General features: G+C 46.4%; 1 protein-coding gene across 4 annotated transcripts in view; it reads left to right on the top strand.

Moving 5' to 3' along the window:
- Positions 1-15,643, top strand: part of LOC106589451 (transmembrane protein 94) — a 46,773-nt gene that overhangs the window by 19,158 nt on the left and 11,972 nt on the right. For all 4 annotated transcript variants that reach the window (XM_014179450.3, XM_014179451.3, XM_082970473.1 and 1 more), the window contains 14 exons: positions 5,924-6,100; positions 6,544-6,753; positions 6,904-7,213; positions 7,325-7,498; positions 7,692-7,794; positions 8,054-8,262; positions 8,404-8,585; positions 9,071-9,286; positions 9,408-9,507; positions 10,839-10,947; positions 11,143-11,332; positions 14,656-14,733; positions 14,916-15,001; positions 15,100-15,181. In XM_014179450.3, coding sequence (XP_014034925.1) covers positions 5,924-6,100; positions 6,544-6,753; positions 6,904-7,213; positions 7,325-7,498; positions 7,692-7,794; positions 8,054-8,262; positions 8,404-8,585; positions 9,071-9,286; positions 9,408-9,507; positions 10,839-10,947; positions 11,143-11,332; positions 14,656-14,733; positions 14,916-15,001; positions 15,100-15,181 — 2,226 coding nt within the window. The remainder of the gene's footprint in view (positions 1-5,923; positions 6,101-6,543; positions 6,754-6,903; positions 7,214-7,324; positions 7,499-7,691; positions 7,795-8,053; positions 8,263-8,403; positions 8,586-9,070; positions 9,287-9,407; positions 9,508-10,838; positions 10,948-11,142; positions 11,333-14,655; positions 14,734-14,915; positions 15,002-15,099; positions 15,182-15,643) is intronic.

The raw sequence follows: 15,643 nt of genomic DNA, 5'->3' as shown, positions 1-15,643 counted from the left end.
ATCACCATGGTCTTGTAGCGGATGCGAGCTTCAACTGGAAGCCAGTGGAGAGAGCGGAGGAGCGGGGTGACGTGAGAGAACTTGGGAAGGTTGAACACCAGACGGGCTGCGGCGTTCTGGATGAGTTGTAGGGGTTTAATGGCACAGGCAGGGAGCCCAGCCAACAGCGAGTTGCAGTAATCCAGACGGGAGATGACAAGTGCCTGGATTAGGACCTGCGCCGCTTCCTGTGTGAGGCAGGGTCATACTCTGCGAATGTTGTAGAGCATGAACCTACAGGATCGGGTCACCGCCTTGATGTTAGTGGAGAACGACAGGGTGTTGTCCAGGATCACGCCAAGGTTCTTAGCACTCTGGGAGGAGGACACAAGGGAGTTGTCAACCGTGATGGCGAGATCATGGAACGGGCAGTCCTTCCCCGGGAGGAAGAGCAGCTCCGTCTTGCCGAGGTTCAGCTTGAGGTGGTGATCCGTCATCCACACTGATATGTCTGACAGACATGCAGAGATGCGATTCGCCGCCTGGTTATCAGAAGGGGGAAAGGAGAAGATTAATTGTGTGTCGTCTGCATAGCAATGATAGGAGAGACCATGCGAGGATATGACAGAGCCAAGTGACTTGGTGTATAGCGAGAATAGGAGAGGGCCTAGAACAGAGCCCTGGAGGACACCAGTGGTGAGAGCGAATGGTGCGGAGACAGATTCTCGCCACGCCACCTGGTAGGAGCGACCTGTCAGGTAGGACGCAATCCAAGCGTGGGCCGCGCCGGAGATGCCCAACTCGGAGAGGGTGGAGAGGAGGATCTGATGGTTCACAGTATCAAAGGCAGCAGATAGGTCTAGAAGGATGAGAGCAGAGGAGAGAGAGTTAGCTTTAGCAGTGCGGAGAGCCTCCGTGACACAGAGAAGAGCAGTCTCAGTTGAATGCCCAGTCTTGAAACCTGACTGATTAGGATCAAGAAGGTCATTCTGAGAGAGATAGCAGGAGAGCTGGCCAAGGACGGCACGTTCAAGAGTTTTGGAGAGAAAAGAAAGAAGGGATACTGGTCTGTAGTTGTTGACATCGGAGGGATCGAGTGTAGGTTTTTTCAGAAGGGGTGCAACTCTCGCTCTCTTGAAGACGGAAGGGACGTAGCCAGCGGTCAAGGATGAGTTGATGAGCGAGGTGAGGAAGGGGAGAAGGTCTCCGGAAATGGTCTGGAGAAGAGAGGAGGGGATAGGGTCAAGTGGGCAGGTTGTTGGGCGGCCGGCCGTCACAAGACGCGAGATTTCATCTGGAGAGAGAGGGGAGAAAGAGGTCAAAGCACAGGGTAGGGCAGTGTGAGCAGGACCAGCGGTGTCGTTTGACTTAGCAAACGAGGATCGGATATCGTCAACCTTCTTTTCAAAATGGTTGACGAAGTCATCCGCAGAGAGGGAGGAGGGGGGGGGGGGGGAGGAGGATTCAGGAGGGAGGAGAAGGTAGCAAAGAGCTTCCTAGGGTTAGAGGCAGATGCTTGGAATTTAGAGTGGTAGAAAGTGGCTTTAGCAGCAGAGACAGAAGAGGAGAATGTAGAGAGGAGGGAGTGAAAGGATGCCAGGTCCGCAGGAAGGCGAGTTTTCCTCCATTTCCGCTCGGCTGCCCGGAGCCCTGTTCTGTGAGCTCGTAGGGAGTCGTCGAGCCACGGAGCAGGAGGGGAGGACCGAGCCGGCCTGGAGGATAGGGGACAGAGAAAATCAAAGGATGAAGAAAGGGAGGAGAGGAGGGTTGAGGAGGCAGAATCAGGAGATAGGTTGGAGAAGGTTTGAGCAGAGGGAAGAGATGATAGGATGGAAGAGGAGAGAGTAGCGGGAGAGAGAGAGCGAAGGTTGGGACGGCGCAATACCATCCGAGTAGGGGCAGAGTGAGAAGTGTTGGATGAGAGCAAGAGGGAAAAGGATACAAGGTAGTGGTCGGAGATTTGGAGGGGAGTTGCAATGAGATTAGTGGAAGAACAGCATCTAGTAAAGATGAGGTCAAGCGTATTGCCTGCCTTGTGAGTAGGGGGGGAAGGTGAGAGGGTGAGGTCAAAAGAGGAGAGGAGTGGAAAGAAGGAGGCAGAGAGGAATGAGTCAAAGGTAGACGTGGGGAGGTTAAAGTCACCCAGAACTGTGAGAGGTGAGCCATCCTCAGGAAAGGAACTTATCAAGGCGTCAAGCTCATTGATGAACTCTCCAAGGGAACCTGGAGGGCGATAAATGATAAGGATGTTAAGCTTGAAAGGGCTGGTAACTGTGACAGCATGGAATTCAAATGAGGAGATAGACAGATGGGTCAGGGGAGAAAGAGAGAATGTCCACTTGGGAGAGATGAGGATTCCAGTGCCACCACCCCGCTGGCTCGATGCTCTAGGGGTATGCGAGAACACGTGGGCAGACGAAGAGAGAGCAGTAGGAGTAGCAGTGTTATCTGTGGTAATCCATGTTTCCGTCAGCGCCAGGAAGTCTAGGGACTGGAGGGTAGCATAGGCTGAGATGAACTCAGCCTTGTTGTCTGCAGACCGGCAGTTCCAGAGGCTGCCGGAGACCTGGAACTCCACGTGGGTCGTGCGCGCTGGGACCACCAGGTTAGAGTGGCAGCGGCCACGCAGTGTGAAGCGTTTGTATGGCCTGTGCAGAGGGGAGAGAACAGGGATAGACAGACACATAGTTGACAAGCTACAGAAGTGTTGTTTCTTGTATTATTGTCTCTTGTGTCTTTAGAGAACTGTTTCACTTTGATATCCTTTTTCTTCTGTCCTGATTTTCTCTTTCTTTTCTTCTGTTAACTAGATATTCTTTGTTGTTCTTCGTTAGCTAGCTAGCTTCAAAAAACCATAATAAAAATGTCCCATCGCGCTCTAGCGACTCCTGTGGCGGGCCGGGCGCATGCACGCTGACACGGTCGCCAGGTGTACAGCGTTTCCTCCGACACATTGGTGCGCCTGGCTTCCGGGTTAAGCGTGCATTGTGTCAAGAAGCAGCGCGGCTTGACGGGGTTGTGTTTCAGAGGATGCACAACCTTCGCCTCTCCCGAGTCCGTACGGGAGTTGCAGTGATGGGACAAGACATCCAATTGGATATGATGAAATTGGGGAGAAAAAAAGGTAAAAAGATATACATCCTATTGCATGATTCTCTTCCCAACAGCCAAATTGGCAGAAGAACACATTACTCTGCAGCTGATAAAAGAAAATCACACCCCTTGACAGGGCTTCAAACTAACATTTTCTCTTGGTGGCACTGTTGCCACAAACTTTTTCAGCCCATGATTTGGTCGCACCAATTCTTTCCTGTGGTGTCACACAATATAAAAAATGTGTAATCACCTCAATAAAGTAATTCATTGTGCTTTTGACTATGTAATAGACTACTGCGATGGTATGCTTTTCAGTAAGTATTTTTTCATCTAACATGTCCAAACAGCATAATCCAGTATGTTTTGATATACAACCTAATCCAAAATTATTTGGGGGCTAATTCCCCACCCAAAAAACGTTGCAGTTCATGCTACCCTATGCACTTGCAATGGCTGATGCGCATTTCGTACGCTATGATCTTAAAGCCATATCAAATATTTTGGTTGTAAAATAGTTGCTATTGAGCTCACTATTAAGATAGGACAAATGAAAATTATACCCACAGAAAGCTGAGAACAACAGTTGCTTCCAAAGCTATGTATTTGCCACAAATGGATAATGAAATGTTATACAATCACAAGCCTTTTTTATCTCTCGGGGGTGGCTTGCTCATCACAGCAGCAGGTCCCAGCGAAACAGGCCCAGGGGCTGGGCAGACACTTTAATTACGGAGTCATGAAGATAATGCACTTTACTGTTTGACCAAATCAAGTTTTGAAACGTTTGAGTGAGGTGACCATTATAATGAATGTTCAGATTGCACTGATGAGACTAAATAAATTAGTTTTACTCGTACAGCCAAGTCAAAAGGTCACAAAATGCTACTAAATAGTCACAGTCTGGAGCCCTGCTCCTTGACATGCTGTAGCTATGTTATAATCGAAGTTCTGTCGTAAGTAGTGGCTAGGGCTGTGACCGTATTACCGCCACACCTGTGGTCACGAGTCATGACTGCAGTCAAATTCCTTGGGACCGTCTAGTCACGGTAACTAAGCTTCTCCAAATTAGTAGCCTAAACGTTGTATAAAATAAACATTTTGACTCAAGGGGCTGGTGATCACTAACGGTAGGTCACAGGCAGACAATTAAGATATCCTCATGATCTGTGGAGTCCCGGCTCTTGGTGTGTATCGACGTATTTTGTTTATGCTTCACAACGTTAACTGGAATGTAGGTAGCAGCCATCTTGAAATGAGGTCATCGGCTCGGCCTGCTCTTATAAATTTGTATGCCCATATATGGTAGTAAGTCACGCAAAAGATTTGAAGGCACCGATCAATAACCAAGATACTCAGCTTTCCGCAGACACACTGCTTTTGCAGATAGGGGCTACTGTTCTCATACCAGACTAAATTGAATTTAAAAAATCAAACAGGGTTCCCAAATATGGGGACTTAACCTCTTAAAATGTTAACTCTCCTAATATTAGACATTAGCAAACTCTTTTTTTATAAATATGATAAATTACAGGGTAGTCTACTCTGCTGACACTGACAAATGGATCAATAAAAACGACATTGTCCATATAATAGGCCTATGAGAAGGGGAGACACAAATGGAATAAGACAGTGTTGCAGTGTTGACCCTTCTTTTTCAAGACCTCTGCAATCCGCCCTAGCATGCTGTCAATTAATTTCTGGGCCACATCCTGACTGATGGCAGCCCATTCTTGCATAATCAATGCTTGGAGTTTGTCAGAATTTGTGGGTTTTTGTTTGTCCACCCACTTCTTGAGGATTGACCACAAGTTCTCAATGGGATTATGGTCTGGGGAGTTTCCTGGCCATGGACCCAAAATATCGATGTTTTGTTCCCCGAGCCACTTAGTTATCACTTTTGCCTTATGGCAAGGTGCTCCATCATGCTGGAAAAAGGCATTGTTCGTCACCAAACTGTTCCTGGATGGTTGGGAGAAGTTGCTCTCGGAGGATGTGTTGGTACCATTCTATATTCATGGCTGTGTTCTTAGGCAAAATTGTGAGTGAGCCCACTCCCTTGGCAGAGAAGCAACCCCACACATGAATGGTCTCAGGATGCTTTACTGTTGGCATGACACAGGACTGATGGTCGCGCTCACCTTGTCTTCTCCGGACAAGCTTTTTTTCAGGATGCCCCAAACAATCAGAAAGGGGATTCATCAGAGAAAAGGACTTTACCCCAGTTCTCAGCAGTCCAATCCCTGTACCTTTTGCAGAATATCAGTCTGTCCATTGTTTTTCCCTGGAGAGAAGTGGCTTCTTTGCTGCCCTTCTTGACACCAGGCCATCCTCCAAAAGTCTTTGCCTCACTGTGCGTGCAGATGCACTCACACCTGCCTGCTGCCATTCCTGAGCTAGCTCTGTACTGGTGGTGCCCCGATCCCACAGCTGAATCAACTTTAGGAGACGGTCCTGGTGCTTGCTGGACTTCATTAAATAGTACCCGCAAAACACCAGTCTCAACATCAACAGTGAAGAGGCGACTCCGGGATGCTGGCCTTCTAGGCAGAGTTGCAAAGAAAAAGCCATATCTCAGACTGGCCAATAAAAATAAAAGATTAAGATGGGCAAAAGAACACAGACACCGACAGTGGAACTCTGCCTAGAAGGCCAGCATCCCGGAGTCGCCTCTTCACTGTTGACGTTGAGACTGGTGTTTTGCGGGTACTATTTAATGAAGCTGCCAGTTGAGGACTATTTAGTCTGTTATTGTCCTGTCAATTGCCACTGTAATGTAGGTGTTTGACGAATATTTTCGTCGTCGAAATTAACACTGGTATAACTCTATGTTCTCTTTCTCTCTCGCCAGGTGTTGTGTTGTGTGGACAAACAGGGTGTATTATCCTGGCCTAACCCCAGTCCAGAGACCGTGTTGTTCTTCAGTGGTCGCGTGGAGCCGCCTCACAACGACAGTCAGCAAGACCTGCGAGACGACCTGTCTGTCAACTCCTTCTGCCGCATGGAGACCGACGATGACCGTGACGAGGTGCGTGTTTGTGTTTGAGTAGACGAGAAGGTGTGTATTTGGGGTGGGGGGGTATAGGTCTGTAAATTCCTACTTTTTCCATCAATTGCTCTTCATCTTCTCCTGTTCTTGCATACTAAAATCAGATGTATTGTTCGGTTACTTATAAGGGCTCTTATTGTCTACGAGTTCCTGTAAGTGACATTTTAAACGTTTGTAGTAATAGAATATAGAACGTCAATGATGATAGTATTGCTCTCTTTTTTAGTATCTAGTTTCCATTGTCTTCCGTCAGATGGCGTCGTTCTAACGCGACACGACCGTCGCGTTATCTGACGTGAGACCATGATCTAGTTCCTTTTAAGCATCTGAGGTAGTGACTGAGACACGTTTTGATAGTTGCTAGAATCTTTTCAGTGATTGAAAGAGTGATGTCTGATTTGGCTGTTCATCCTGTCTGTCAGACCCAGGAGGGGGAGGCTCTGCTGTGTATGCCAGTGATGGATGGGATGGGGGACGGGCATGAGCCCAGTGAGACTTCACATGACACTGGCCGTTCCGAGGACACAGTTCATTCTCGGCGGCAGGCGCAGGAGACACGCACCAAACACCCCTCAGGATCTAATGTCAGCTTCAGCCACAACACCGAGGGAGGGGACCAGGGCCCTGAACAGGTAAGGCGAGCGTGCACACACACACACACACACACACACACACACACACACACGTGTCCTGTATATCAATCTCTTGTCATCACTATCTTACTACACAGCATTCGTTCCCCTCCTTTTTCCCCTCCCTCTCTCTCGCCACCCCTCTCTCAGGACATGGTGGGTTGCTGTGACGACGACGCGGAGGACTACGTGTGTGACTACCACCTGGAGATGCTGAGTCTGTCTCAGGACCAGCAGAACCCGGTGAGTATCCAGTTCGACGAGCAGGGCTGGCAGTGCCACCTGCCCAGCCTCAAGCCCCTGGGCCTCAACATCCTGCTCAACCTGTGCAACGCCAGCGTCACCCAGCAGCTCTGCCGCTTCTCCGACCACCTCAGTAACCTGGCGCTGCAGGAGAGCCACGGGGCCGTGCTGCCCGTCCACGTGCCCTGGGGACTGTGTGAGCTGTCCAGGCTTATAGGTGAGGGGAAGGAGGGGAAGAGACGCACACGCACATAAACACACTCGCACGTACGCATGCATACACACACACTGACCCCTTCCACTTTTTTTCTTCCTGTGTGTTTCTCAGGGTTCACTCCCGGGGCGAGAGAGCTGTTCAAACAGGAGAACCACCTAGCTCTGTACCAGCTGCCCTGTGGGGAGAAGGCCAAGGAGTCTGTCCCTCGACGCCTACACAACTTCACCAAGAGACAACCTCCCATCAGCCACCTCATCTCCCTCTTCATCAGAGACTCCTCTTCCAGTGAGAATAGCTTGCGTTTTCTTTCTCTATAGCTCTTTTATTCTTTGTCTTTCTTCCCTCTCGCTCCCTTTCACTCCATCTCTCTGGTTTCACACTCGCTCTCTCCATCTCTTACCCTCCTCTTCTTTAGCCTTGACCTCTTTCTTGGAATTGTTTTGTTGCACCTCTGTGACCCCTGACCTCTCACCCCTAGATAACGTCCAGATGTTGTCTCACGGCTCGGCTGACCTCATCCTGGAGGCCTGCACTGACGTCTGGGACGGATCTGACATCTATCCCCTCTCTGGCTCCGACAGGTCAGAACAGCCTTATAGCAGCCTGATGACAAGCTTATAACTGCCTTATGTAGTCTTATCACAGCCTTATAATAACCTAATGAGCAGACCCGGCGCCAGGATAACATAGCTAAGGGGGCAGTTGAAATCAGCGAGGGAGCACAATTTTGGGGGGGTTCTTGCATTGGAATTATATTGAATTCTGCTTATCACACTATACCACAATAAACATAAAAGCCTTCATGCATTATTAACTCTTTATATGGCTACCCCCCTACAGGAAGAAAGTTCTGGACTTCTACCAACGTGCCTGTCTGTCGGGCTACTGCTCTGCCTTTGCCTACAAGCCCATGCAGGTGTCCCTGTCCAACCAGCTCAATGGGAAATGTGTGGAGCTAGCCCCCGGACCCAACCTCTTCTCTGGGGTAGAACTGCCCTCCACCACCCCTATCAAATACGGCTCCCGCAGGAACTCCTGGAGCTCTGATGGTAAGAGAGGAGAGGGTGGGAAGAGAAGATGATTCAGCTACACTTACAATATGTGTTTTGTGTTGTACCTGTGTGACTTTTGCTTATTTATTTTCATGTCTTGTCCCCCTCCTTTCTTTCTCCACTTACATCTCTCCATAGAGGGTATAGGAGAAGGTGTGGAGAAGGAGGACTGTGTTCAGGCTCTGAGTGGTCAGATCTTCATGGGAATGGTGTCATCCCAGTTCCAGGCTCGTCTGGACACGGTCAGGCTCATAGACGCTCTGGTCACCGCCTGCATACGCTTCGTCTACTTCTCTATGGAGGACGAACTACGCAGCAAGGTGGGTGTTTTCATAGTGTGTTAGGTGTTTTCTGAGATGTTTGTGGTGGTGGTGTGTTAGGTGTTTTCTGAGATGTTTGTGGTGCTGTGTGGTGTGTTTTCTGAGATGTTTGTGATGGTGGTGTGGTGGTGTGTTAGGTGTTTTCTGAGATGTTTGTGGTGCTGTGTGGTGTGTTAGGTGTTTTCTGAGATGTTTGTGATGGTGGTGTGTTAGGTGTTTTCTGAGATGTTTGTGGTGCTGTGTGGTGTGTTAGGTGTTTTCTGAGATGTTTGTGATGGTGGTGTGTTAGGTGTTTACTGAGATGTTTGTGATGGTGGTGGTGTGTTAGGTGTTTTCTGAGATGTTTGTGATGGTGGTGTGGTGGTGTGTTAGGTGTTTTCTGAGATGTGTGTGGTGCTGTATGGTGTGTTAGGTGTTTTCTGAGATGTTTGTGGTGGTGATGATGATGACAATCTACCTGTCTGTTTCTCCTGTGTATGTGTAAGGTGTTTGCAGAGAAGATGGGCCTGGAGACAGGGTGGAACTGTCACATCTCTCTGACCCCAAACAGGGACAGTCCCTGTGACGGTCCCCCCAACAGCCCAGGCCAGGACTCCCTACATGATGACCTGCACCAAGACTCCAGAGATGAGGCAGAGGGGCCGTTGTTACCAGAGGAGGAGACCGCTGATGTTCCCAGCTTCCTGGAGGACTGCAACAGAGTACAGGACAAATACTGTTTGTCTTTCCTTCTCTCTTTTCTTTTCTTCTTGTTTTCTCTTCTCAACTGTGACTTACACCTGTTTCTTGCTAACCCTTCTTTCCATCTGTCTCTTCCTCCAGGCTAAGCTACCTCGTGGTATCCACCAGGTTCGTCCTCACCTGAAGAACATTGACAACGTGCCTCTGTTGGTGCCTCTCTTCACCGACTGTACCCCAGAGAGTGAGTCAGAACATATTACAGTTCACTTCACGTACATTAATCAGCCTTTTCTTCTTTACACTATGCTTAGTATTTGGTACAGAGACATTCCTATGTTTTTAATATACAAATCAATTGATCACAGTATATAAGTTCATTTTATCTCAAGATTTGCAATGTAGCTATGCTTGTTACAGCTACACTGAACAAAAATATAAATGCAGCATGTAAAATGTTGGACCCATGTTTCATGAGCTGAAATAAAAGATCCCCGAAATGTTCCATATGCACAAAAAGCTTATTTCTCTCCAAATCTTTGCACAAATTTGTTTACATCCCTGTTAGTGAGCATGTCTCCTTTGCCAAGATAATATATCCACCTGACAGGTGTGGCATATCAAGAAGCTGATTAAACATCATGATCATTACACGGGTGCACCTTGTGCAGGGGAAAATAAAAGGCCACTCTAAAATGTGCAGTTTTGTCACACAACACAATGCCACAGATGTCTCAAGTTTTAAGGGAGCATGCACTTGGCATGCTGACTGCAGGAATGTCCACCAGAGCTGTTGCCAGAGAATTGAATGTTCATTTATCTACCATAAGCCGCCTCAAAATTGTTTTAGAGAATTTGGCAATATGTCCAACTGGCCTCACAACCGCAGACCACGTGTATGACGACTTGTGGGCGAGCAGTTTGCTGATGTCAATGTTGTGAACAGAGTGCCCCATGGTGGCGGTGGGGTTATGGTATGGGCAGGCGAACACAATTGCATTTTACTAATGGCAATTTGAATGCGCAGAGATACCATGATGAGATCCTGAGGCCCATTGTCGTGCCATTCATCCGCCGCCATCATCTCATGTTTCAGCATGATAATGCACGGACCCATGTCGCAAGGATCTGTACACAATTCCTGGAATGTGAAAGTATCCCAGTTCTTCCATAGCCTGCATGCTCACCAGACATGTCACCCATTGAGCATGTTTGGGATACTCTGGATTGACGTGTACGACCGCGTTCCAGTTCCCGCCAAAATCCAGCAACTTTGCACAGCCCTTAAAGAGGAGTGGGATAAATTCCACAGGCCACAATCAACAGCCTGATCATCTCTATGCGACGCATGAGGCAAATGGCGGTCACACGAAATACTGACTGGTTTTCTGATCCACAACCCTACCTTCTGTATTCCCAGTCATGTGAAATCCATAGATCAGGGCCTTATGAATTTATTTCAGTTGACTGATTCCCGTATATGAACTGTAACTCAGTAAAATCTTAGAAATTGTTGCATTAATATTTTTGCTCAGTGTACGTGTGTGTGTTCTAAATCTTTGTGTGTGTGTGTAGCCATGTGTGAGATGATAAAGATCATGCAGGAGAACAGAGAGGTGACCTGCTGCCTGGGGAGCTCTGCCAACTTCCGCAATAGCTGCCTCTTCCTACAGAGTGACCTCAGGTACACGTAAAACAAACGCATGTCACAAACACAGCAGCTGTTGCCTAGTTCATCTATAAATAGTCTATGATGTGCGACCATACATTCACTTACAACCACATAACACGACTGCTTCAGGCCTTAATTACATTTTGAAGTCACACACTGTTCCTCATGAACAAAGATAAATAACAACTCCTCCTGTCCTTCCCCCAGCATCGCCCTGGACCCCCTGTACCCGTCGCGGTGTTCGTGGGAGACGTTTGGTTACGCTACAGGAGCAGGGCTGAACGGGGAGGTGGAGGGTCTGTCTCCCCTCAGTCTGTCTGGTCAACTCAACACCCTGGCCTGTTCTGTCACCTTCCACCAGGGGGAGTCTGTCAGCATGGTCAAACTCATAGAACAGGTGAGACACATACACGTGTGCACTAGAGGTCGACCGATTTTGATTTTTCTACGCTGATACCGATTATTGGATGACCAAAAAAGCCGATACCGATTAATCGGAAACATTGTTTTACTTTTTATTTTTTTATATATATAATGACAATTACAACAATACTGAATGAACTTATTTTAACTTAATATAATACATCAATAAAATCAATTTAGCCTCAAATTAATAATGAAACATGTTCAATTTGGTTTAAATAATGCAAAAACAAAGTGTTGGAGAAGAAAGTAAAAGTGCAATATGTGCCATGTAAGAAAGCTAACATTTAAGTGCCTTGCTCAGAACATGGGAACATATGAAAGCTGGTGGTTCCTTTTAACATGAGTCTTCAATATTCCCAGGTAAGAAGTTTTAGATTGTAGGAATTATAGGACTATTTCTCTCTATACGATTTGTATTTCATATACCTTTGACTATTGGATGTTCTTATAGGCACTTTAGCATTGCCAGTGTAACAGTATAGCTTCCGTCCCTCTCCTCGCTCCTACCTGGGCTCAAACCAGGAACACATCGACAACAGCCACCCTCGAAGCAGCGTTACCCATGCAGAGCAAGGGGAACAACTACTCCAAGTCTCAGAGCGAGTGACGTTTGAAACACTATTAGCACGCACCCCGCTTACTAGCTAGCCATTTCACATCGGTTACACCAGCCTAATCTTGGGAGTTGATAGGCTTGAAGTCATAAACAGCGCAATGCTTGAAGCATTGTGAAGAGCTGCTGGCAAAACGCATGAAAATGCTGTTTGAATGAATGCTTACGAGCCTGTTGCTGCCTACCACCGCTCAGTCAGACTGCTCTATCAAATCATAGACTTAATTATAATATAATAAACACACAGAAATACGAGCCTTAGGTCATTAATATGGTCAAATCCGGAAACTATCATCTCGAAAACGAAATGTTTTTTCTTTCAGTGAAATACGGAACCGTTCCGTATTTTATCTAACGGGTGGCATCCCTAAGTCTAAATATTGCTGTTACATTGCACAACTTTCAATGTTATGTCATAATTACGTAAAATTCTGGCAAATTAGTTCGCAACGAGCCAGGCGGCCCAAAGTGTTGTGTATATACCCTGACTCTGCGTGCAATGAACGCAAGAGAAGTGACACAATTTCATGTTAACAGGCAATATTAACCTCTTACATCTAGACGTTCCGCTAGCGGAACACCTGCTCCAATATCCAATGATGGGCGTGGCGCGAAATACAAACTCCTCTAAAATCAGAAAACTTCAATTTTTCAAACATATGACTATTTTACAGCATTTTAAAGACAAGACTCTCGTTAATCTAACCACACTGTCCGATTTCAAAAAGGCTTTACAGCGAAAGCAAAACATTACATTATGTCAGCAGAGTACCCAGCCAGAAATAATCAGACACCCATTTTTCAAGCTAGCATATAATGTCACAAAAAACAAAACCACAGCTAAATGCAGCACTAACCTTTGATGATCTTCATCAGATGACAACCCTAGGACATTATGTTATACAATGCATGCATGCTTTGTTCAATCAAGTTCATATTTATATCAAAAACCAGGTTTTTTACATTAGCATGTGACGTTCAGAACTAGCATACCCCCCGCAAACGTCCGGTGAATTTACTAAATTACTCACGATAAACGTTCACAAAAAACATAACAATTATTTTAAGAATTATAGATACAGAACTCCTCTATGCACTCGATATGTCCAATTTTAAAATAGCTTTTCGGTGAAAGCACATTTTGCAATATTCTCAGTAGATAGCCCAGCCATCACGGCTAGCCATTTAGACACCGACCAAGTTTAGCCCTGACCAAACTCCGATTTACTATTACAAAAGTTTGATTACCTTTGTTGTCTTCGTCAGAATGCACTCCCAGGACTGCTACTTCAATAACAAATGTTGGTTTGGTCCAAAATAATCCATCGTTATATCCAAATAGCGGCGTTTTGTTCGTGCGTTCTAGACACTATCCGAAATGGTAAATCAGGGTTACGAGCATGGCGCAATTCGTGACAAAAGATTTCTAAATATTCCATTACCGTACTTCGAAGCATGTCAACCGCTGTTTAAAATCAATTTTTATGCCATTTTTCTCGTAAAAAAGCGATAATATTCCGACCGGGAATCTGCGTTTCGGTAAACAGAGGAAAGAAAACAAAGCATTCGGTCGACTCGGGCAAGCGCCTGAGTGTCACAGTACTGTAACCAGCCACTACCCAAACGCGCTACTTTGTTTCAACCAGAGCCTGCAAAGCCACGATTCAGCTTTTTGCCGCCTTCTGAGAGCCCATGTGAGCCGTAGGAAGTGGATAGAGATGGCAAAGAAGGCCAAGAAATGGTCAGACAGGGTACTTCCTGTACAGAATCTGCTAAGGTTTTGGCCTGCCAAATGAGTTCTGTTATACTCACAGACACCATTCAAACAGTTTTAGAAACTTTGGAGTGTTTTCTATCCAAAGCTAATAATTATATGCATATTCTAGTTTCTGGGCAGGAGTAATAATCAGATTAAATCGGGTACGTTTTTTTTCCGGCTGTGAAAATACTGCCCCCTATCCATAACAGGTTAACTAAATATGCAGGGTTAAAAATATATACTTGTGTATTGATTTTAAAGAAAGGCATTGATGTTTATGGTTAGGTACATTGGTGCAACGACAGTGCTTTTTTCGCAAATGCGCTTGTTAAATCATCACCCGTTTGTCGAAGTAGGCTGTGATTCGATGAGAAATTAACAGGCACCGCATTGATTATATGCAATGCAGGACACGTTAGATAAACTAGTAATATCATCAACCATGTGTATTTAACTAGTGATTATGTTAAGATTGATAGTTTTTTCTAAGATAAGTTTAATGCTAGCTAGCAACTTACCTTGGCTCCTTGCTGCCCTCGCTTAACAGGTAGTCAACCTGCCATGCAGGCTCCTCGTGGAGTGCAATGTAAAGCAGGTGGTTAGAGCGTTGGACTAGTAACCGGAAGGTTGCAAAAACGAATCCCCGAATCCCCCCCTGAACAAGGCCGTTAACCCCCGTTCCTAGGCCGTCATTGAAAATAAGAATGTGTTCTTAATCTGACTTGCCTACTTAAATAAAGGTGTAAAAAAAAAAAAAAATAATCATCGGCAAATCTGTTGCCAGATTACCGATTGTTATGAAAACTTGAAATCGGCCCTAATTAATCGGCCATTCCGATTTAATCGGTCGACCTCTAGTGTGCGCACACACACGCACACAGAGATACAATATATTTATTTTACGTGTGTGATTCCCTTCAAGGCGCGTCACACCACGTACGGCATCCGCAAGAGCTTCCTGTTCCTGTTGCAATGTCAGCTGACCCTGGTCCTCATCCAGGTGAGAGAGAACACGACTATCCTTAGCCTCGCAAAAGCATTCTTGAACTACTAATGCTCTTCTTATCACCCCAGTTACTCATACTAGCCTATTTATTTTTTCTATAATAAAAGAGCTGAGGATGCAACAGTTTTAACTGAATATTTTATGAAAGTATTGTTTGTTTCCCTGCCGTTGTGTAGTTTCTGGCCTGCCTAGCCCAGCTCCCTCCTCCCATGAACATCACTGATATCCTCTGGCTGTCCTGCTTCAGCTGTCCACTGCTCAGGTATCACTGCTACTAACCATATGGGTTTCAAACTCAAATGTTATATAGTAGAACAGCATTACACATGATAACCATGACTGTGTGTGTTGTGTTGGCAGTGTGTCATTCTTAGGAAAGCCCCCAGAAAGTTCTGTGATGAACGTGGCCACGGGCAAGAACCAAGATGCCATCCCCAGAAAGGTACGTATTATAGTTTACCCATACCGGCCCGGTTTTAGACCTATTACATTACACTAGACCAGGGCTGTTCCTGGAGAGCTACCGTCCTGTAGGTTTTCACTCCGACCCTAATCTAGCACACCTGATTCTAATAATTAGCTGGTTAATAAGCTGAATCAGGTCAGTTACAGCTTGGGTTGGAGCGAACCTACAGGAACGGAGCTCTCCAGGAACGGGGTTGGAGCGAACCTACAGGAACAGGGTTGGAGCGAACCTACAGGAACGGAGCTCTCCAGGAACAGGGTTGGAGCGAACCTACAGGAACGGAGCTCTCCAGGAACAGGGTTGGAGCGAACCTACAGGAACGGAGCTCTCCAGGAACAGGGTTAGAGCGAACCTACAGGAACGGAGCTCTCCAGGAACAGGGTTGGAGAGCCCTGCTTTAGACTATGCTAAGTTTATATTGATTTTCATGATTGGCCA

The sequence above is a fragment of the Salmo salar genome, chromosome 28 (genome assembly GCF_965601325.2).
Source record: "Salmo salar chromosome 28, fSalSal1, whole genome shotgun sequence".
In the NCBI taxonomy this organism is placed as follows: Eukaryota; Metazoa; Chordata; class Actinopteri; order Salmoniformes; family Salmonidae; genus Salmo; species Salmo salar.
The sequence above is the reverse complement of the archived record's forward strand: the minus strand, read 5'-3'. Positions and strand labels throughout refer to the sequence as shown.